We start from the raw sequence: 23,386 nt of genomic DNA on the forward strand, positions 1-23,386 counted from the left end.
AAGGAGCCGCCGCTGCCGCCAGCGGGAAGGCGCACGTGCGGGCGCGGCGGCGCGCGAGCACGTGCGGCACCGGCACCTGGCGGCGGCCGCCGGGCGGGCCTGGAGGGAGGGACGGACCGAACGCTCCCCGCGCCGCGCCGCCCCGGGGGAGGGCGGCCCGAGGCGGCTTACACAACCGGCCGCCCCTTACATAAGCCGGGAGCCGGGCCCGCGGGGGCGGTGCCAGTCGCCCCCCATTTTCCCCCTCCAACGCCTTACTCACCCCCCCCCCCCCCCCCCCCCCCCCCCCCGCCCGGGAGCCGCCCCCCTGCTGCAGCGGCGTGACCCGCCCCCTCCCTCCTCCCTGCCTTCCGTCCTCCCTTCCGTTGCCGTCCCCTCCCAGGAAGGAACCGGGAGTCGGCAGCGCCGCGGACCCAGCATGGAGTAGGGCGGTCCAGGGCCGGCGGCGTTGCGCGGGCATGGAGCTGGGCCCGGGGCCCTGCGCGCTGCCCCCCGCCGCCGGGACCGCGGCCGGGTCCGCTGTTCCGGTGGCGGCGGGGGGACCGTGCGCTGAGATGCTGCAGGTGGCGGAGGAGGCCTTCCGCGGCGGCAACTTCGAGCTGGCGGCCGAGATCTACGGCTCGGAGCTGGCGGAGCTGCCGCAGCCCGAGCGGGGCCTGTGCCTCCGCCGCGCCGACGCGCTGGCGCGGGCCGGCCGCATGGCCGAGGCGCTGGACGCCTACGGCGCAGCGGCGCGGCTGGGTCGGCTGCGGCCCGAGGAGCTGCGGGAGCTGGCCGAGAGCTTCGCCCTCAGCATCCGCGACAAGGAGCTGCACCTCCCGCCCTGGGGCAGCGGCGGATCCGGCGGCGGCGGGGCGGAGGGCGAGGGTCTGGGCGACCCGGCGTGCTGCCGCCCGCCCGAGCTCTTCGCCTGCCCGCTTTGCCGGCGGCTGCTGTGCGAGCCGGTGACCCTGCACTGCGGGCACACCCACTGCCGCCGCTGCGCCGAGCCTGGCGACTGCGGCCGCTGCCACCGCCCGCGCCGCCCCGCCGACACGACCCCCGCCGCCGCCTCGTCGCCGTCGCCGGCCGCTCGCCTGCGGGTCAACGTGGTGCTGGGCAACCTGCTGCACAAGTGGTTCGGCGCCGAGAGCCGGGCGCGGCGGCTCCGCGCCGAGGGCGACGCGCTGCGGGAGCGCCAGGAGCTGCCGGCCGCCCTGGAGAAGTACAACCAGGCCCTGGAGATGGGTGAGCGGCGGCGGGGGGTGCGGGAGGGACAGAGGGGGCGAGGTGGGGGCAGCGCTGCCGCCCAGCCCCGCAGCAGCTGGCTGGGAGGGGGGATTTGTGGTGAATGGTGGGAGAGGGCACCTGGGGGAAGTTTTGAGAATGAATTCTCTTCAGAGGGTGTCCTCCCCCCGCCACCCAAGTGAATGGCTATTTTTGTTCCGCTGTTATTTTTGTCCTTGCTCAGAAGGTACCGGGCGTTTTAACTGCCTGCAGTCGATGACTCATTATGCAGTATTTCTAGAAAACCCGCTTTCCTATTTGTGGGGAAACCATCTTTCAGTAAAGGGTGGGCAGTAGTGGTCGCGTTAAGCCGTACTGTGGCTTTGTGGAAGAAATTAGTGTGTGGATGGGATTCATTCAGCTGCGTGCAGTTGCATCTTCAGCAAAGCAGAGCCTTTGAAAACACTAATTGAAATATCAGTAAGCATAAAGGCTCAGAAAATTTTCTTTATCCTACACTGTGTAAAATATTCAAGAGAAACCTGCATTTTGACTTGTGGAGATCATCCACCCATGTTTTGAGCGTAATCTCTTTATAGACGTGTGGCGACGTTGTCTGAAGAGCCTGGGTTTTAAATAAAAATGGCACGGTCTGCCTTCCTCTCCTGCCAAAACCGATGGCAGTCTTAGTTTATTAAAACTAGGTTGTTTTCAGGCTCTGCGCCGAGTAGTAGGTGGATCCTGCTCGCTCGGTTGTAGCCTTATAGTAATGCTTGTGTGTGTGCGTGCGTGCTCCCGGCTTGTTTGCTCTGCAAGTGGTGGGGGTGGTACAGCACAGTGAGTATTTTCAGCGCCTGGGAAGAGCCGGGATCTCAGCAAATCCCTCAGGATGTGCCGGCTCCTCCAGGCTGAGTGTGATGGATGTCTCACTTAACTGGGGAGGAAGAGGGCAGAAAGCCTTAGTTTTGTTAACAAAGGCGAAATCCAGTGGGTAAATCTCTTCAGAAGACGAATGCAGAGAAAACTGTGCCTCTGTGAAAGAGCTCATTCCCTGCTTGGGAGGAAAATTGCATTCTTTGTTCCTGGATTTACATCTAGGGACGCATTACTGTGAATTTTTACCTTTTTGTTGTTTTACTGGCTGATGTGGAGAGAAGTACACTATTATGCTCATTCCTGACTCTTTAATTTTTTTGCTGTGGTTGCGTGATAGACATCTGAAATAGAGTTTGGGATAGCGTAGCATGCCGTTGACTGATACTGGCTGCGGAAACCATTAGTTATGCTTTTATTCTACTTTTCCAGCTAGATGTGACAAGTTTTCAGCCCTAGCCCAGTCTCCCTGTAAAACTATTATGTGGTTTAGCAGAAGTAATCTGTATTAAAGTAGGGCAGGATGGAGTGCCCAAGAAGGAAGGTAAAGCAGAGCAGAGGGAGGGGAGAGATGTGATGTAGGTCACTGGTAGAGGCAGTGAGCTTTCAGCATTGGAGCCTTCTGAAGTTTTGGGTTCAGGGTTCCGCTGCTGTGCAAGGTAGTGTCTCATCAATGAAGTACTTGATGTGGTGGTTTTTAAAGAACTGATTAGCGCTGTCACATGTGCCTCTTGCCGTGTCTGGATGGGGGTGAAAGGAGAGGGCAGAGCATAGTGTGCTGGTAGTGCTTTCACACAGCCTGTCCTTCCCCGTGCTGTCCCTGCAGCACACATCTCCAGCTGTGGCTGCTGTGTGTCACGGTCTTGAGAGAACTCCGTTGCAGTGTCCTTATTTCTGTCTGTGATTTCCCAAGCGCACTGGAAATCTGTTCAGAAATTCTTCACTCTGTCAGTGACACCGAGATTACTTAATAAGATAAAAAGTCCAATTAAAAATAATAGCAGGTATTTTGCTGGATTTTGAAATCCTCAAACCATAGGCTGACATGTTGTAACTTCTCGATAGCAAATGCAAATTCCTGTTGCTGAAGGGCAGCCCACTCCCCAGCCCTTCACCTTATTTCATGTTTAGTGTGTACCGATGCCATTTCTCATAGGTCGAACTCTTGTCTGAGCCTCGTGTTCTGAAGTTCTTGCCACGTGCTCATCAGGTACTGTTTTTGGCTGGCTGGAGTTGCCTCCTTGCTTTCCAGCCAATTATTGCAGTAAGTAAGAGTAGCGGGGTGGGGGAGGAAAACACAGCTGCTTTTTAACTGTTCAAGACCTATGAAGTGTTAGCATATGGGCAACTTGAAATGCTTATGAGACACTGTCAGGTATTCAAGATTTTCAGTGTGTGAAAGTAACTACTTTTTTAACCTCCAGATGCTTATGTATTGCTATTGAGAGTCAAGGGCACGAGTATCCTTTTAATTTATTTTTAGAGACTAAAAACACATGAACACATCAGTTATACAGTTACTGTATAAAGTTAGGTAAAACTCCAGGCTTCTTGGCAGGATGCATTGTTCTGTGGGATTTTTTTACTGATGTTTCTTATGGAGTACTTTCCTGCTCCATCTACAACAACTGGCTGTGTGTGATATAATATTAAAGCAAGTTTTGCAATTACCAATCACTTATTCTGGTTGTGACGTTCTGTCTTCTGATTTGCATTTTAGTTCTCTAGGAGCTTCAAGTCTAAAATATAAAAGGCTTCTGCCATGTAGCCAGTACAATTATTTCCAGCACAATCTGGAATATCTGCTCCTAATTTCAGCTCTCAGAAGAGGTCTGTGTGCCTTAAGTTGTCAGCATTTTCCAGTTGGACAAGTTGGTCTTGCAAAAGCGTACTCGTAGCAAGTATGTTCATATTTTGTCCTTAACTATCAGATCTACAGTGCCACTGCTGCTCCTGTGTTTGCTCCAGTAGTCTGCTGTGGATTTGAGTGTGGTTTTGTGATTTTTTTTTTTGTTGTATTTTTAAGAAAATAGGCTTTATTATTTTATTTTTCTCGTCCTCTTGAGATCCCCACAGCTTGGTGATCTCTGTTTTAAACAAAGTCACCAGCTTTTTCACTGCCATAAGACATTGGAATAGATCCCTCATTATTGCAAGGTATCTAATTACCACAGCTTCAAAGCAAGCACATGTCAGGCTGCCTAAAAGGAAGCATTTGTTTCCAGCTGGATTACTCTTTCTGCCAAGCTTTCTGCTGTTCAGCCATCATAATATCAACTATTCTCCAAATCTTGCTCTCGGGGCTGTTCCCCATGCAGATGAAAGTCAGAGGGTGGGGGTATTGGAGGTGGGCTTGCTCTCTTCCATGCCTTGTCTTTGAACTGGTCTTCTGATTATATGAACTCTTAAAACAGTTAAACTGAAATATGTTCTCATATAGACATGCAGAGTTAGTTTGGTTTTTTTGTGTTGTTTTTTTGGTTTTGTGGTGGCTTTTTTTTGGTGCAGTAGGTGCTTTCTGCACCATTTTTCCTCTCACCTGCTGCTTTCTGATGGAGATGCTCTCTGGAGAGACTGTGCTTGGGAGGAGCAGAGTTGTTTCTGTGTGTCCAAACTTAAAGACTCTTTAAGGTGTGTGCCTGAAACTAAAGGAAGCAGTATCATGACAAGAGTAGGAGCACTACAGCGAAGTTCACTTTTAGGAAACAGTAGTTACCAAAAAAATTCTGTCTTGTGCAGGGCAAGTAGGAGCATGTTGTACACTTTGCGCTAATGAAAATTTGATGCTTTTCGTCTCTGAAGGAGACCAAGCTCTGCGTGGGGTGAGAGTGCACTCATAAGCAAGCACATGAAGCGTGTAAGGGGGTTTGGGTGACAGTGGCTCATGCCTTCAGTTGCCATTTTTCCATGCCTGTCTTCACACTGAGACAGCCTGTCAGAATCCTGCACCTTTCCTGTAAATAAACCTGAAGATTCCTGCTTGCAGATAAAAAGCTCAGCTGCACTTACTGCTGCAGCCTTTTTTGCAACAGCAGTGGCTCCTGAGGTGTGCTAGAAGTTACAGATTTTTGGTGGTCCCTCAAGCCTGCGCACAGGGCTGTGGCTCTGCTGGGAAAGGCTGTTCCCCTGCTGTGGGTACCGGACCCTAATCCTGCATGAACTTCTTCAGGTGGACATGGATAAGAGGAGACTGAGGGGTGACCTCATTAATGTTTATAAATACATAAAGGGTGAGTGTCATGAGGATGGAACCAGGCTCTTCTCAGTGACAGCCAATGGTAGGACAAGGGGTAATGGGTTCAAACTGGAGCACAAGAGGTTCCACTTAAATTTGAGAAGAAACCTCTTCTCAGAGTAAAAGAGCACCGGAACAGGCTGCCAAGGGAGGTTGTGGAGTCTCCTTCTCTGGAGACATTCAAAACCCACCTGGACGCCTTCCTGTGTAACCTCATCTAGGCGTTCCTGCTCCAGCAGGGGGATTGGACTACATGATCTTTTGAGGTCCCTTCCAATCCCTAACATTCTGTGATGGATGGCCATGCCTCGACCAGGTGCTCACTTGCCTGCTGTGCAGTCCTATTTGGCTCCTGATGCAGTGGCACACATCGTGTCTAGACACCAGCATGCCAGGGCACCTTATTTCTGCATGAGGCATGTTGGCTCTGGTGTGTAGTTACCTGCCATTGCAAAGTGTCCCTTTGGAGTCTGCCAAGCTTAAGAAGCATCACTGTCTCCGGAGAGCAGTGAAAGCCATAGCGATTCCTCTGAGTGATTGTGTTTACTTCTGATGTGATGGACTCTTTCTGAGCAGAAATGGGTTTCTCCAGGGGGGAGGAAAAGCTGATGCATGTAGCTGCTCAAATTGCCCAGCATTTTAATTTCTTCCTCCTCCAAGAGGTTCAGAAAAAGTTTGTGGGAGAGAAAGCTCAGCCGTATCAGAGTTTTAAAAACACGGTGAAGTTAAGGATGTGCAAAATACGTAGGCTTTTCTTCCCAAGCGCTCTACATGGATCTTGATTTCCAACGAGTAAAGAACAGTGCACAGAGGGGGCAAGTTTGTATCAGGCCTGATGTAGTGTCAGAGGTAACATGCTGCAGGGTGAGGGAGGTGCTCAATCTCCTATCTCCTGGGGTGGACAGCCATGTGCTGACTCCCAGCCCACAGGGTGGTGTTTGGTGCATTGCTAGGAACAAAACGTAAGAGCTTTCCTGAGCTTTGGTGGAAAGAAGAGGATCTGCCTCTCTTTGCAAGACATTAGAGGAGAGAGGTTTCTCCATTCTTATCCCAGTGAACATTTGCCGAAAATTGGCCTGATCCAAAAGAAAGCAGAATGTGGTCACTCAGCACTAATTTTTGTGGTCAAGCAATTAATGGAAATTTATCTGACACCTTCTAAATTCCTCCTTTCTAAGAATTGAATTAAGGGGGCAGGGCAGACCAGGAGGCAGTAGAAAACAGCCATAAAGAGAGCATCATCTGGCATGTGAGGAAAAAGTCTCAAGCCAAAATACACCTGTTCACAAGCAGATGGAGCCTCTTGAGATAGTAGTTCAGTGCTGGTTCCTGCTCCCCAGCCTTGCTCACTTGCTCATTTTAGGTAGTGTGCTGGAGGTTTGCCTGCTTGGGGCCGCTGTACCTCCATTGCCGTCCCTTGCCAAGCATTGAGTTTGCGTGGTGACGTGCTTGGTGCTGCCTCCGTGGTCCTGAGATTGAGACCACTGCTTTGCTTGAGTAACAGGTGGGGTGGTTTTGTTAGTAACAGAATCAGTTTTACAAAATGTTCCTGAAAGGATGAATCAGTTTTGTAAACTGTCCCTGAAAGGATGTTCAAGCATATCGTGTTTTACCTAATATGGGATTCGAGTATACTCTTATCTTATCAACCTAGCTTTTATCTTAGCCCAAAAATGCCTAGAATGAGAAGAAGTATATACAGTATCTCTGGAGATTGAGTCAGCAGTTATATAACTGCAGAAGTAGTACACATGTGCAGTACCCAAAGGTGAAAAGGACAGAAGCGATGAAGACTACTTCCTTCATCCTGAAGACCACCTAAAAGACCACCAGAGGACACTGTACATGATCAAAGTAGTTCCAAGATGTTGCAATTGATGTTGCAATCAATGTTGAGTAACTGTTACGTATGCTAATGAATATATGAATATGTATGTGAACGGACCGTATAAATACTGTGTAACTTGAACTGACCGTTGGAGCCAGCTTTGGGTGCGAACCCCTGGTTTCCCAGCGCTGGAATAAAGCACCACATATAACTATGCCCGTGGTTACGTGTCCTGATTGCTAACAGTTTGGCCTCAGTGTAGAGTATCTGCAAACTATCATGGCCTTCTTGTCCTCTCCTGTCTCCTCTGGACAATCGTTCAGGTCAGTTTCTTTGACCTTCTCTTGGTGTACTGACTAGGTAGGTGGGTAGTTGATGTGTATTTTTTGCTTTTCCTTCCCTTCCCCTTTATGCTGGTAACTCTCAAATAGGTAAAAAAAAAACAAAACAAAGCAAACCCAAAACCCTATCAGTGTTGCACACAGAAGATTAGTGTCTTGCTGTGTCTCTGAACTTTCCATACTGACTCTCAAGGTATTAAAACTGCAGACCTTCAGTGCAAGTTGATTCAAGAGCAACTGCCGTGGATTTTCCTGCTAGGTAAATACCAGTTTGTGGGGTTGCTTCCTGGAGAGCACAGCATAGGTAAACTTCCAACCAAGTGTTCCTGGGAGTTGAGCTGAGTGTTTACAGCCACGAGTAAGATAGCAAGTAATTTACCGTGCCCCAAAAATTATTTACTGGAGCATTTTCCTTCCAAGCTTTCTTCTGAGTTGTTTCAGATAAGGGGGAAAAAGATAATCAGAATTTGTTAATGGAGATGTGGGACATCATTTTGGTGCTGTCCTACTGCAGACCTGGTGGTTGAAGGATTTCTGTGTTAGGCGTGGGTTAAGGTTAGAAGCAGTAAAGAAGAGTCCCTGTCTGCAAAGGGAAACTGCTAGACTCTCTTTAGAAAGCCATGCTTAGATTTCTATAAAGGTCTCTGGTGCCATAGTATGTGTTTTATTAATTTCTGTTATTTTTGTAAGGACTTGTGGTCCTTAGTGGTGCGGTTGCACTGAAGTCACATTGTTGAAAGAACACTGCTAGAGAGCATCCACATGTACCTATGTATGAATTATGTGTATTAAGTACACTTTAATGGTCTCTTCTTTCGTACATTATTTCTAGAAGGTTGCTATTTGAAGATAAGGTTGCTTTTCTCCTTCTGATGTGGTGAAAAAGAGGTTAAACAAATCTGTCTTCCTCACAGGGAATGCTTTCTGGTTTCCAGTAGTAAAGAAGAAGGTCTTTGATGTTGTACCAGCCAAAAAAAAAAACCAACCACACAATGGTAGACAGCTGTCATGGCTCCTGGAACAGCAAATGGTTCAGCTGTTTTAATAATTGATCAGAAGAATATTTCTGTAGCTTCTAAAAGAAAGTGTGACTTCTAAGTGAAGAATGAGAGGTAGTCTTTTCTGAAATTGCATGCTGCAGAAAATAGTAGATGCTTACTGCTTAGAGGATTTGTGCTAAAAAAGGAACTTTCCCATCCCTCTGTGAAAGCGCCTCTTGGAATCTGCTTAAAACGTGTCCCTAAAACCTGTTTGTTCTGTTTTACAGGAGCAGAAGAATGTGTAGAAGTAGGAGTCAAGGTTACCTAGAGACTGTTGCAGTAGTCTGAGTGTTATTTTTAAACTTAAAATATTTTGCAGACTTCTGTCCCTCAGCTCCCCTTTTTTACTGAGGGTAGTGCTTGAAAAATAGTAGTAAATACTTCATATATGGACACAATTGGAAATGTGTCAAGTATTTTGGAGCAGGAGCTTGTGTTATTCCTGATTTGTAAAGAACTGGCAGTGGAAAGCTCAGATCCTGTAGCTGGATCTCTGAAAGTTTTACCTGCTTGCAGAGGGTCTGCTGCAGGCAGGGGCTCTGCAGGGTTGCAAGAATGGACTGAATGGAGGCAAACCCAGTTGGTGGCTGGTCACGAGTGGTGTTCCCCAGGCCTCAGTATTAGGGCCTGTTCTGTTTAATCTCTTTATCAATGATCTGGACGAGGGGATTGAGTGCATCCTGAGTAAGTTTGCAGATGACACCCAGTTGGATGGGAGTGTTGATCTACTGGAGCGCAGGGCGGCCATATAGAGAGATCTGGACTGGCTGGATTGTTGGGCTGAGGCCAATTGTAGGAGATTCAACAAGACCAAGTGCCGAGTCCTGCACTTGGGTCACAACCCCAGGCAGCACTACAGGCTCAGGGAAGAGTGGCTGGAAAGCTGCCTGGCAGATGGGGGGTGTTGATTGACAGCTGACTGAACATGAGCCAGCAGTGTGCCCAGGTGTCCAAGAAGGCCAACAGCATCCTGGCTTGTATCAGGAATAGTGTGGCCAGCAGGACTAGAGTGTGATAGTGCTACTGTACTTGGCACTGGTGAGGCCACACCTTGAATCCTGTGTTCAGTTTTGGGCCCCTCACTACAAGACAGACACTGAGGTGCTGGAGAGAGTGCAGAGAAGGGCAATGAAGCTGGTGAGGGGCCTGGAGCACAAGTCTGATGAGGAGAGGCTGAGGGAACTGGGGCTGTTTAGCCTGGAGAAAAGGAGGTTGAGGGGAGACCTTATCGCTCTCTGCAACCACCTGAAAGGAGGTTGTAGCATGGAGGGGGTTGGTCTCTTCTCCCAAGTAGCAAGTGACAGGATGAGAGGAAATGGCCTCAAGTTCCACCAGGAGAGGTTTAGACTGGGTATTAGGAAAAACTTCTTCCTGGAAAGGGTTGTCAGGCATTGGAACAGGCTGCCCAGGGAAGTGGTGGAGTTATCTTCCCTGGAGGTGTTTAAAAGATGCGTAGATGAGGTTCTTAGGGATGTGTTTTAGAGGTGGACATCAGTGTTAGGTTAACAGTAGAACTTGATGATTTTAAAGGTCTTTCCAACCAAAATGATTCTATGATTCTAAGACTAGGGCTGTGGTAAAGAGGAGGCTTATCAATTAAAGGCAGGAAGGGGAGGAAGCATCTTGCTGTACAGTCTTTAGATGTTATTTTTTAGGTGGTTAAAATTACTTGTGTAACTTACATTTATGTACCACTTAAAATAGAATGAGTATTTCTCCCCATGTATGTAACCCAGATGTAATTTCCTATAAATAATTGAACTACTTCAGCAATCCTAGAGAACAAAATGTACCTATGTATCAGAAAGTCTGAAGAATTTTTGAAGTCTCTTCAAACAGCATATTCTCTTTTTTTTTACTGTGAAAAAACTGCACCACTCCTTTTCTCTTTTAAAAATGTGTTCAGTGATTGGTTCTATTTGAGGGCAGATGCAGTGAGGTCGTAACTGAGAAACATGAAGGTCCTTTTTGTAACTTGTGGAGAGTCAGAAATTCTGGGCTGAAATAAGCTTTAACTGGAAAAAAAAGGCTATAGAGACCTGAAAAGGAACTGGTAGAAATGTAGCTTCGATACTGATCATGACAAAGAGGGCAACTAGGTTATCACCAATGAAGTCATATTAAGATAGAATATGTGGCTATAAATTGATCATCTTAACTATGATTGTGGCAGAGCTATGTGGCTGGTCCTGCCTGGCTGTGAAGCGCGTGTCTCTGGAGTCTGCTTGCAATTAAAGGTTCATGTGTGTCTAGCACAGCTCCACATTTCAAGGGGGAGTGGGGCGTCAGGACTTTCCCTTGAGTGCTTTGGAGATCAGGTAGTGGATTAGCCTCTTGGGGTGTTTTGCTTTTGAAGGTTCCTTATTGTGTCTTCATAGTTGAATCCATAGGCATCTTGCTTTGGGACAGTCTCTGTACCTGCTGTTTGAGAGGATATCTCAGTTCTGATTGAGACTTTGGTAAGAAACCTTACCTGAACCCCAGACTAAATGCTGGAAGAAGTAGTAAACGCTGAAAATGAGTCACATTTGTGTACTTAATGGTTTTATTATAATAGTGCCGAGCAGCCATGGGTGGACTGGGGGTATGTCACCTGAATCAGTACCCAAATGTTCAAAGGGTTGAGTGTGAACTGAAAATGTAGGAAGGCTTTGATTCATGCTGTTTTATCTGGAAGGAGTGACATTCATCTAGCAGTGTTCAAAGATTAGGATTTGGATAGGAGGGAGCAATAATCTAATATATTACACCTAGCTCCACACTGGGGTATTCTTGAATTGAGGACTTTTGCTGTACTATCCAATTTATCAGTTAATGGGTTTATAAAGAAGGTTGTCACTGGCTTTGCAACTGTGGAAATGCACACTAAACCATAGATTAATGTAATTGGCCTGGCATGCTTCTGCCTCAGGAGGCTAGAGGTACAACACGAAAGCAAGGTTGCAAACTTAGCTGTGCCTTCTTTGTAGCAGCTCTTTTTCCTGGTCTTGTATAACTTTCCTTACAGTGTTTCTCCGGAGTAATGATGGGAGGAGTGATTATCTGTGCTTAGCAGTGCTGACAGTTCAGCTTTACATAATATATGGAGCATCCTAGCTGAGGACTTACTCACTGAGCCTGAAATAAAACCATTGGGAATCCGAAGCATTTTGTCCAGCACACAGAAAAACCTGTGTTCTTAAGTCTGGACTTTTGAACAGCAAAATACAGAGGCCTAGAAAGAAGATAATTGTCTTAAATTCTATGTTCTTAAGAGTAATCCAGCTTATCTGTTGCCAGTGTCCTTTCATTCAGTCAAAGTGATAATACCAGGGAGTTTCTTTGTCTTCTTGTCCCCCAGACCAGAGAGCCCTTAGATAAGCATGCTGAAGGGCAAAGAAGTGAGTGGGTTCATGTCCTGTATTTTTGGGTGGGACAGCAAGGGGGAAAGGGTTGCAGCTTCAACTCTCCAAGTGAAGTGGTGGCTGTAGTTTGTCCACCCAAGTTTAAAAAGTTATCTTCTGCTTTTTCATCTCAGTACACTTAGGTTGTGTGTAGAGACAAAACGCTAGTCAGACATGGACCAGCTCAGTAGCTATGTAGTGCGAATGAGCCATACTGGAGCTTTCTGGTGGCAGCTGGATTGGTTTCTCTTTGGAAATAGGTTTGCCTGGAGAGTACTGTTGACAAGCATGCAGAGCGTGCTAATCATAGTTGAAGCGTCCCTGGTTGCAAGAGTGGGCTTACAGAAGAAGAGGTTTTTCTTTGCATCCTCTGCACTAAAACGTCTTGCAAGCTTCCTCTGGGTCTTCAGTTATTTCACCTCCTGAAGGCTGGCAGTGATGTCAATGCAGAGAGGAAAAGTTGTGATATTCAGAAAAAATATATATTTTTTTAAATGGATTTATAAGTCCAGTTAAGATGGGCTGATAACTGAGAAAACATCGGCTTACTGATTGCAAGTATGCATCACGTACATTGTCCTTCTTAATTAGTTTTGGGAAGCTGACCTTGTTTTTCATCTTTGCTGTTAAATGAAGTTTTACTTGAATGTCCTGAATGTCTTTACTGCTTCTTTTAATTATTTTATCAGGCATGTTCCTTCCCCTGCCCCTCAACCAAACAACCCTCATGTATCCATTTTTTTAATAAGTAGACTTCTGATGCTTGCATGAAGTCTGGAGGAGAAAAACTAGCTTGCTGTTCAGTTAGTTACTAAATCTTGGTGATTTCTCACTGAAATGAAAATAAATGTTTCATATTATTTTTTGAGCTTACGAAAAGGTTTTCAATACTGAATTGTTCAGAATTGAATGCATAACATTACAAAGCAAGCCAAATTTCTTCCTCTCTAGGGGTAGAAGTTTCTTTAAAATGTGGGAAAAATTTCCCCTGAAGTCCTGTGCAGGCTGACTCTTGCTAGCAAGACTGAAAGGTGCTTTTGTAGTGACAGTGTTTCAGTTCTGCTCATGCATTTAGGAAGTATGTGGAGGATTGAAACAGATTTGAATAAAATGTGCTTTCCTAGGAAGAAACGTCAGATAAGGAGGATTAGGGAGTTTTAGCCACTTTCAACTTGTTCTTTCTGTGCTGAGTTCCTGGAAGAAAACTCAGCGGTAATTTATTACAGTAAAATTTCTATTGTCATCAACAGTCAGTTTGGTGAATCCTCCAATTCATCTATTCTAATTAATTAATTAGTCCTCTAATTAATTTGTGCTAATTCATTAATTAATTAAAATTCTAATTCTAGTAATTAAGAGCCCCTAAGGCTCTAAATGCCTTCCTGGTACAAAGAGATTTTGGGGAGTCCCTTTCTACTGTCAGCCTCCCTATATTAAGCACTGTTGAGATGTTGTTATTCTTATTATTGCTACTACTGCTATTATTACTGGTTTTTTTAAACTTGAATGCTTGGGCATATCTGGAAAACTAATTTGGGGTGTTAGCTTCTGCCTAAGTAAAAGCACAATCTAATGTACATCTGCAAAGGTGGTGTGAGCGGAAAGTTAACAACTTTTTTGAAAATCTGAGCTGGCAGCCACGCTCAGGGTCGGCAATCCTTGGCAATCCCGTGGAGGATCCTGGTTGCGGAGAGGCACCGAGCCCCGTGAATCGTGGTGCTACTGGGGCCGAGGTTCTTGTGGTGCCGTGGGATCAGGGCTGTGGGGGAGGCAGGGAGCTGCGTGGGAAGGCTCTCAGGACCTGCAGCTCCGAGGAAGTCTCTGCGTCCCAGCTGCCCGGAGCCACAGATCCTGGGAGCCTCAGCGGTGGATCCCTGATGCTGACAAGGACATAAATTTTGTTGCGCAGCTGCAGGCTCCCAGAAGGGTTTGATTCAGGAAATGCCATCTGCTGGTATTGTGGAAACAGTAAAATTTTCTATGCTTTTCTTCTTTAATTTGGCCTGAAATAATAAGTCATTTCATAAAAAGAAATCTTTACTCTAACGTCCAGAAGCAATAATGCATTATTTCAAACCAAACTATCGGCTATTGTGCGACTTTTTGTTTCTTTCTCAATAAACTTCACAGTTATTATAGTATACTGGCATCTCGCAATGTTCACAAACTCTTATGTCCTCTCCATGGCTGTGGACACTCCTGGGATGTTCCCACCACCAGCAGCAGGAGACTGAGGACAAGGGGACATGTGGGTTGGGCATGGAGCCAATGGGTTTTTGGGCTGCGTTGCTGTGTCTTCGATTGGGGTGAGCTTGAATGGAGGCGGCAGGGCACTGCTCCAGCTACGGCGTCTTGTCTGGCTACTTCATCTCCCTATAGAAAACCTGTTATACTGGAGTCTCTTAAACACTGCTCTCCTTAGCAAAGCTCTGTGTGAATTTTTTTTTTATTTTAACCCCTCTTTCTCAGTTAACTAAACATTCCTGGCCAGTTACTCATTAAGATGGGTCACACCTTAACTCCGATTGAGACTCTGTGAACAAGAGGTGCAACCGTGAATACATATAGCTTTTTCTTTACCTTGAGGTTGTGTTTTTTTCAGTAGTTTGTTATTTTCCCTTTCATGTTGTGAGAGCCTTCGGACTCTGTTTTGGGAGGGCTCACAGCCTTTGCCACACCACTGTGGATTTTTCTTTTTTTTTTTTTTTTTTCCAATGGAGACAGGATCCCAAAAAAGAGCTGATGAAACTGTTCTCTCTCTGAGCCTGCTGAATGTATGAACCATGCTGAACTGTGTGCTGAAAAACGCCTGGAAGCATCAGCATGGCTGAAACGTGCAGTAGTGAGCAAAAGCAGCAGCGAGCTGGTTTGCCTGTCCTCTAATCTCATGCTCCTTCCTTTCCCTTGCAAAAAAATAGCCTCGGCCAGCACTCTGCCTTCTGGCTGGGGCACCTGCCTCTGCTTAATGCACCTACCTCCATCAGCATACTCTGCACAAATATCCTACAGCAGATACCACGGTGGAAATATGGAGTATGCATGTGTATTTAATGCAAATAGAAGACATCAGTTGTTTAAACAGTGGATAAATTAAATAATTGTATATTTGAGCATCTACTAAAAGAAAGAACCTGCTTCTGAAGATCTTATGTTAATTGTTTTCAATTTCATTCAACTTGCAGACTCTAAGAATTATCAGCTAAAAACATGGATCACTGCAGCAGGCTGCATGTTTAATACTGAAATGAACCCCCTAAAACTAAACCAAAAAACCCCATGGTGTGAACTAGCTTTCACAGAGCTCCTTATTTTAGGTGTAGTCTCTAGACATCGCTGGGACTATTGGGGCAGCATCAGCCCTGGTATGTCATTCTGCAATTGGTATATCTGGCATCTGTCCAAACCACAGCTGAGATGACAGCAGTCCTCCCTGCTGCTTGCTTTCTTGTCCCTTGTCCTGGCACTTGTCTTTGCATGGCTGTGCAGTGAACCAGTTGAGAGAAAGCTGATCCTCTTAAAACTATGTATTTGTTTTTATTTGTTTAGCTTCCAGTCAATTGATTCCTCGCTCTGGTTCTGTGTGCCACCAGGCCAACCTGGTTTACTGCATGAGTGCTAGCGTCAGCTCGAGGGAGGGCAGGAGGTGAGAGAGGGATGTAGTCTTAGGCCACACCTTCCAGTAGGTGCTTGAGCTTAATGAACAGTGGCACCTGAAGCAGGCATAAGCTTATTTTGTGTATCCACGCAAACTTGGGTGTGTGCCCAGGCTTTCAGTTGGCTATGTGCTCTTACTGAGGGTGTGTTTAGGATGCTTGTGCTGAATTGAGGTGCAAACAGTGAAACCAAAGTAGTCTGGAGAGAGCAGGAGTGGTACGGAGGAGACAAGAGCCCTGCATAAGAATATACAGGAGGTGAGGCTTACAGGAGAAGTCTTGAGAGAGCTAGCTTGGAAATGAAGTTTAAAACTTGTAGGAATAATGCAGTACTGTCTCTTGGCACGCCTTGGAACCTTTTTAGAGTTTAATCCCAGCTATGACAGTTTTAACCAGCTCACATTTGGGTAAGGGTTACCACACTTAGCTGCCACCATCCGGCAGCCAGCTTCCAACCTTCTAGAACCCTGTCTGGGCATGCAAAGGACAAGAGTGACAACGAGCAAATTGCACCTCAATCTCATCTCATCTCCTAAGATGAGATAACTGCTTTGGTGGACAAAGAGAATAGTGTTGGCTGGGGCATTTTGTTTCTTTTCAAGGCTTCTGGTGCAGCCTGCCGTAACATCCTCCTGGCCAGGCTGGTGAGGTAGAGGTGGGGTGGGTAGAGAACTGGCTGGACCACTGAGGGTATGGGGAGAGAGTAGTGTGGTGGTGAATGGTGGAGGACTGCTTGGTGGATGGCTGCCAGTGGCCTTGCTTGGATGTGGGTGATGGGGCTGACACAGTTCAACACCTTATTAACAGCCTCCATGAGTGGGCAGAGCTCACTGTCACCTGGTTTCTGTGACACCATGCTGGGGGAGAAAGAAGCGGTTGATGTGCTGGAGGGCAGGGCTGCTGTTCAGACCAACAGCCTGGGGCATGGACTAGCCAGACTTGCCTAACTTCAAAGGCAAGTGTGCCTGGGACGGAATAACCCTGTGCAACAGGACGGGCTGGGCTAGACAGCAGCTCTGCAGAAAAGACTTGGGAGTTCCTGGTGGACAAGCTGAGCATGGATCTATGGTTCTGTGAAATTTTCTGTTGGAGCTAGATTTCAATCTTAAAATGTGTTATAGAGACCTTAGGAAAGGACGGAGTAATGATGCTTGAGGTGTTTGTAATCCACGCAAACTGAACGGTTCATGAATGTGTTGGTACTGAGGCAGTGTCTGTGGTCATGAGAGGTTTGCCTGCCCTGAGGGCGGAAAATGGATGTGAAATGTGAAGGCTGCTCGCATTTTTCTTAATGAGCGGCTTACAGGAATGTTTTAGCTGAAGTCCTGCATTGGTGATTTATTGTTTTCAAGCAAAGCCACGTAGCATGGAGAAACTCTTGGGGCTTTTTTTTTTTTTTTAATTTTTGCTTAAAGTGTCCTGTAAGCAAGGTGGGGGAAGGAGCAGGTGGCATCCCGTATATAAATATGAAATCTGTCCTGCTAGATAAAATGCAGAGGTTGCTTCCAGGCTGAGAGGAGTGTATTTTGGAAAGGAAAAAAGGAAGGAATTGCCTTATTTCAGTTACAGAAGAATATAAATGTAACCTTTGTGCAGCAATGCTTTTTAGATTACTCTGGCTGGAAATTAGATTACTGTATTTAACACATCCTAGTGCTTTTTGTAATGGAGATCCTTGTAACATTTTTTGTTTTCCAGCCTCCTGCAAATGTTCACTCATAGCACAACGAGCAGAACTCTGTACGTCGATGAAAAACTACCAACAAGCTCTCCACGACGCAGAGGTCCTCTGCCGAAGCAAACCCCACTGGCCTGCGGTACGGTGCTTGTGTGTTATAAAGACCAAAATGGAAACTGCTTATTCTCAGGGCTTCTCTCTGTGGTGGGGATAGGGCTGCTGAGGGCATTCTTGGAAGAACATTGTGGCTGGAAATATCTACCGAAAGCTAAGTTCTTCGTAGGACAGGTCTTGGAAAGTCCTTAGTGTGTTTCCAGACAGTGGGATTTCGGGGGTGGGCAGATGGTGATGTGGTTTTGTTTGTGCTTGTGTTAGGGCTAGTGCTGCAGCTTGGTGGCAGAATCAGGTCCCTAAGGCTCCAGCAGCCTGGGATGGCCCTGTGGTTCCCTTTGTGGGATGGTACGTCCCAGGCAGTGGGTAGCTTTGCTGACCTGCTGTCCACTTTGTCTTCTCATGAGTAGCTAAGATTGTATTTCAGGATTTCCCTCCCCTTTAATACTAAGAGTTCATATCTCTGATGCCTACCTGCGTCATGGTGATTCATAGAGGGGGTTGTGTTTTATTCTTGTAACACAAGGAGATGCTACAAGGAGCACTGGTCGCAGGTAGTCTGAAGCAAGCACCAGAAATAGTATTACGAGAGAGAAAAGGGAAAAAGCATGTGGTGCCTGTTGTTGCTGCTGGCTGCTTGAGGGTACACTGGGTGTCTGAAGGTTCACCTCACCTTAGGTTACACCTTCAATCAGTTCCTCACCCTTAAGGGGTGAAACTGCAGCACAGTTTTGGGCAGATAAAACCCCTGGGTGCTACCTGGAGAAGGCAGACTAAGGAAGGGGTTGCATGTACCCGTTATCTGCCTGCCTCTGCACAGGGATTGCAACTAGCGCTCTGTTTCCAGTTGGTGAAGGGTGAGCAGAGAGGTGCTGCCTGAAGCACCTAGTTTTTGGCAAGGTAGGTGCTTGTCTCTGAAGGCTGTCTTGTCACCCATTAAAACTGCTTTTGTTTGAAGGCAGTTCATAACCTTCCCCCGCCTCCAGTTTGCTTTTCTGTCTAGAATAATTTCTCTTCAAGTAAGGAATCCATCTCGGGTGGCGTTGGCTGGGTTTCTGTGCAGAAGGAGAAAGATGAATTACGCACATTCAGATGTTTTCTTGAAGTGTCTTCTCTGTTTGCCTTGATTCCATGGAAATGTGATGCATGTCAGTCGTAGGTGGAAAAGATTTCGTTAATCACATCTCTGAAGAATGCTAATTGAAAATGAAATCTGTCATTGCGGCATAACTGGCAGTGTCACAGAAGACACATTTCACTTGTGCTTGCGTGTGTGTTTGAGAACTTCCATGTAAGCTGTACTGATTCAGAATCCATGTTCTCCAAGAATTCTGGGCATCTGCTTTTTGTATCTTGCAACATCTCATCCAGTGGCAGAGATTAGCTCAAACGTCTGCTGTGTAGTTAAAAAAAATGTTTAAAAATAGACCATAAAGTTAAGCTCATTCTGGGAGTAACTCCTGAGAGGCAAGCGTTCACCTACCAGTACCTTTTGTCTTATTGATAAATGAAATGTACTGGCTTGCTGAGTTAACTGGGTGAAGCTCCTGGGTTCATCATAGTTATTAGAGCAATAGACAAGTTTGTTTCTGTTCAGTTGCTATGAAATCCAGGTGCTTGGACTCTCTGGGGCAGGGGCAAGTTTCCAGTTCTACTTTTGTGTGGTAGATGGGAACAGATGCCCTCCTGCCTGGATCCTGCCTGCTACACAAGGTCCTGCCTAGACCTCACCCTTCAGTCTGATGCCTGTCACGGCTGTTTGAAAATAGGAAAAGGAAGGTGGCAGCAGTGGTCTCTGCCATGTAGGGGCCTCTGGTCCCTGGGCTGAAGTTCTGTTTTGCATCTGTAGGTATTTTGTCCCTAGGAACAGCTCAGTCCTCCCCTGCAGCTTGGATGAGGAAATTGCTTTTGTGGCCCCAGAGGATGAGGCCAAACAACCTTGTAGCCTCCCCACTACAGTGGAGTAGTCTTGGCAGTGATGTCAGGTTGATCACGACCTCTTTAAAAAGGTTTTACAGAGGCTGTGCAAGTGTCAAGATAAGGTCAGGGTCAGGCCTCACGTTCGTCTCTTCTTACTGTAATCAGGAAAAGAAAAATGTATTTCACCTTGACAAATTGGTGTGTACTGAGACTTCTTGTTCAGGTCACCAAATGACATATGTTAATTAACCTGTCCTACACAATGCCCATTACTTTCTTTTGGTACGAGCCTCCTTCTTCCCAATAGTAGAAAGGTGAAGATCGTAATGTGTCTCAGCTTGAAGGGCTATATTAAAAGAGTGAGGGAAGTGCCTGCTCAGGAAGATAACGTGATAATGGATTTTTTTGCATTAGTATGAAGAATAGAAAAGTATATCTGCTTATATAACCTACAGTAGTCTCTTGTACTAGTGAAATTGTACTTTGAGCACAGCCTAGGGGCATTCATGTGGCTCAGAGGTGGACTTGCAGAACACACTTCTGTCTAATAAGCAAGAGACAAATGTTTAAATGTACACTTAGTTTCTTTTCATCGTTTAGGAAGTAATTTCCATAGTCAGATTTGAACTGCAAAATGAAATCCATGGGAAAATTCAGAGATGAGGCATTCCTCCCTTGCTACTAGTAACAAGTGAGGTAGGACTTGTCCCCAAGCTGACTGCCATACCTGTTGGCCATGGATGTGTTACTCTAGGATGTGGGAAAGGTAGGATAGGCTAAAAGGTTTCAGGTTAATTATTGGCAAGTTGCTCTAAATTCATAATGTTGTTGGTCTTATCTAGCCAAATTAGGTGAAAAATCATCTCTGTCCTTGTAAGACACTCAGCAGAAGTGAGTGTGCCCTGAAACTAAAATCTTTTGTTCCCTCATGTGCCACCTCCAGCCTGCCCCATGCCACTGCCTTTCCCATGCAGCTTCGTTACTGGTATGTGAAACTGTTCTCCTCATTCTCCATCAAGTGCCCCCTGAGGAAAGGAGCGGTGGCTTTGGCCAGGGCTGATGTAGCAGTGGGTTCCTGGGGGATTATCTTTCAGCAAAAGGAACTGACTTTCCTGTAGTCTTGTGGATAAAAAAATTTGTTATCCAAAAAGTGTGTTATTCTTCACCTGCAGAAGTTTGTATGCTGGTGTCTTGCTGCCACTTCGGAAATGATCTCTAGGTTTGTGTGTTTCCTTTGTGTGAACAGGGCCACTATGTGAAAGCAAAAGCTCTTTCTGGATTGGAAAGGACTGAGGAAGCATTGAAGGAATTTCTCTATTGTGTTGCCTTAAATCCTGAATGGAGCTCAATGAAAAAAGAAGCCCAAAAGGTATAAAATATATTTCCTGGCTGCTTCTTGGCCATCATGCTGCTCTTGCCTCTCCAGCTAAGTAAAATTCTTGTTATTTCAAGTGATAGTAAACAACCAAAGGATAATTTGATTCAGTAGATTCTCCAATAAACCTTATTAGTGTTATGCTGTGTGAGACACCTCTGGGGTTTTGTTGATGCCTCAACCAGAGTAATTATATATTTTTTTGGATTCCACTGCAAATCTATAGGTCTGGCCAGTGCTGTTTGTAGATTATACTTGCATTATATCAGCTGGATTTCATAGGCTCGAGGCCCCTAATTTCAGTGCCCATCAGAAAACCACTTTTACGTGGGAAGTGGTTGAGGGTTGGGACAGGGAAATGTATACTGCCCTGTCCTGGAAAAGTCCTGTCTTTGTAGCGGTTTGTATGACTTCCCTTAAGGAGACACGCTGCTAACCAGCCATTGTCAGGTTCTCTGTGACAGTCCATACAGGCAGCTTTTACAGAAAAGAAATGGGCATTTGGCAAGGTGCTTGGTGGAGACTCATGAAAGGGGGAACAGGTTCTACACAGCTTTTGGCTGGGGGTGGATTCTGCTTGAGGGTAGAGCAGATGGATGCAGAGCGTGAGGAGAGCTGAAACACATCTCCATTAACTGATTTTGGTTGGAAAACATGATCTGAAGACTTCTGGAGGTAGGGGTCTGAGGGTCAGAGTGGAGACAGGAGAGGAATGCAACAGATTTCCAGGCCTGGTGGTCCTGGGGAGCAGAGACCTTTGGGAAGGGAGGTGGACATCAGAAGAGCACCCTGGGATGTGTCTGTGGTGGTGATGGGACTGCCAGCCAGGTTTCTGTGAGCACTGGGGAATGCAGGGTATACTGATCGTTGCAAGCTTCTTGGCATCCAGAAGCTATGAAGTTTGTGTATCTGTGTTCATACAAAGATAATTATCTCTGTTGTAATTACTATTTTTCTTTTTTTTTTTTTCTCTTTCTAATTGACTAGATAATGTGCGAGATGTTTTTCCCAGCCTTTGAAAATGTGCATGATAGTCTAACTGCACCTTTCTCTAGTCGTACGTCCCATACAAGATTGAAACCTGCATTTCTGAGTAGCATAAACACACAGTCAGCTGTGGAAGATAGCTCTGTTGCTGGGCCCTCTAAGGTAAAGTCAAAAGCTTTCAACATAAAAATACCAAAAAGTAACAGGAGGATCTGTCTGATCTGTGTGACATTGTCTTTGTTGGCACTCATGTGCACACTTACTTTCATGGTAAGCCTGTTTTCTCTGTTGCTGTTGGATCTCTTGTTGGTGTGTACTCCCTCAGAAGAGTCACAGAATAGTTTGGGTTGGAAGGGAGCTTCAAAGGTCATCTGGACCAACCCCCTGCAATGAGCAGGGACATCTTCAACTAGATCAGGTTGCTCAGAGCCCCGTCCAGCCTGGCCTGGAATGTCTCCAGGGATGGGGCATCTCCCACCTCTCTGGGCAACCTGGGCCAGTGTTTCACCACCCTCACTGTAAAAAATTTCTTCCTCATATCTGGCCTGAATCTCCCCTCCTTTAGTTTAAAACCATCACCCCTTGTCCTGTCACAACAGGCCCTGCTAAAAAGTCTGTCCCCATCTTCCTTATAGGCTACTTCTAAGTACTGAAAGGCTGCAGAGATTGTTTTCTAAAGAAAGAGTTTCAATGTGGTGCCTTAATGTGGGGATCAATTACATTTGTGGGCATTTTTTTCCACTCAGGATTTTAGTGTGACAGGAACATAATTTCCAGAGACAGGAGCAGTAAGGAGGGAAGTGGCCCTATTTCATGCAGCTGAAGAGTGGCCTTGTTTGATGTGGACCTTTCTCCCTTATTAAGCTCATTGATCTATTGTTGGTGTATACAACTTATAGGAAAGAAACAAAGCAAAATTGTCTCATGCTGCATATAACTGTTCTTAAATTTTTTAGGATACTGTGTTCAGGTTAACAAAAACCCCGTCCCAAGAATCTGATGTATTTAGAAGCACTGATTCTCCTGTTTCCCATCATGTTCTGGATCTGTATTTTGAAGATAACAAGAAGTCTTTGGGAGCTATTCTCTCCAGTTTACCTGGAGCTGGCTTAAAAAGAAAGCTGTCCAGTGATATGAGGGATTTACAAAGCTTGGATGTCCCCAGTAAGATTCCTAAAAAAGGTTTGTATTGTGGCTTAAAAAGGGGTTTTCTCTTGCACATACTTAAAAATGATAAACCACTTTTTTCCTCCTCCCTTGCTATAGGTTTCAGTGATACATTCTGTACAAGGACTGGAATAATATTTTGTTTTCTGGTGTGTCTGTTTCTGCTGTAACAGCCTATTTACCTTGTGCCAGAGCAGTTTTGATTCATTTGGTGAATTCTGTGTTTTATTTTCTCGAATGGGCTATTTCTAAAGTGTAATCCACTAACAGTTTAGTCTTTGTGTTGCTGGTGCCATTTCCATTTTCTAGGTTTCAGCAGTATAGCTGAACTTAATTATCTTTCTATATGAAGGAAAGATGGTGGTAAGCCTGGAAACTAATCTTTAACTGGCATCAGAAGCAGTCACATGCATCTTTACATGAAATTTTCCAGGCAAACAAAGAAACCTTTTGAAGGGTAATAAGCCCCCCAGTCCTCTGTCACTTGATAGCTGTGCTTACAATTGCTATGCTTCTCAGGCTTCTAACAAAGACCTCCAAAGTGGTTTTAGTATTCTGGGTTAAGAATGTTGAAGGCAATATATTGCAC

The 23,386-nt window shown here is 46.0% G+C and overlaps 1 protein-coding gene across 2 annotated transcripts in view; it reads left to right on the forward strand.

The window, feature by feature from the left end:
• The first annotated feature begins 290 nt into the window (after positions 1-290).
• The window catches only part of LONRF2 (LON peptidase N-terminal domain and ring finger 2), a 37,020-nt gene continuing 13,924 nt past the window's right edge, over positions 291-23,386 (forward strand). Inside the window, exons 1-5 of one of the 2 annotated variants that reach the window (XR_011738994.1) lie at positions 291-1,227; positions 17,258-17,376; positions 20,515-20,637; positions 21,631-21,792; positions 22,587-22,812. Coding sequence is in view for 1 of the 2 variants with exons in the window: in XM_065829466.2 (XP_065685538.1) it covers positions 459-1,227; positions 17,258-17,376; positions 20,515-20,637; positions 21,631-21,792; positions 22,587-22,812 (1,399 nt within the window). In the remaining variant the exon portion in view is untranslated. The remainder of the gene's footprint in view (positions 1,228-17,257; positions 17,377-20,514; positions 20,638-21,630; positions 21,793-22,586; positions 22,813-23,386) is intronic. The other variant, XM_065829466.2, reaches the window with a different exon arrangement.

This window comes from Patagioenas fasciata, chromosome 1 (genome assembly GCF_037038585.1).
Source record: "Patagioenas fasciata isolate bPatFas1 chromosome 1, bPatFas1.hap1, whole genome shotgun sequence".
Lineage (NCBI taxonomy): Eukaryota > Metazoa > Chordata > Aves > Columbiformes > Columbidae > Patagioenas > Patagioenas fasciata.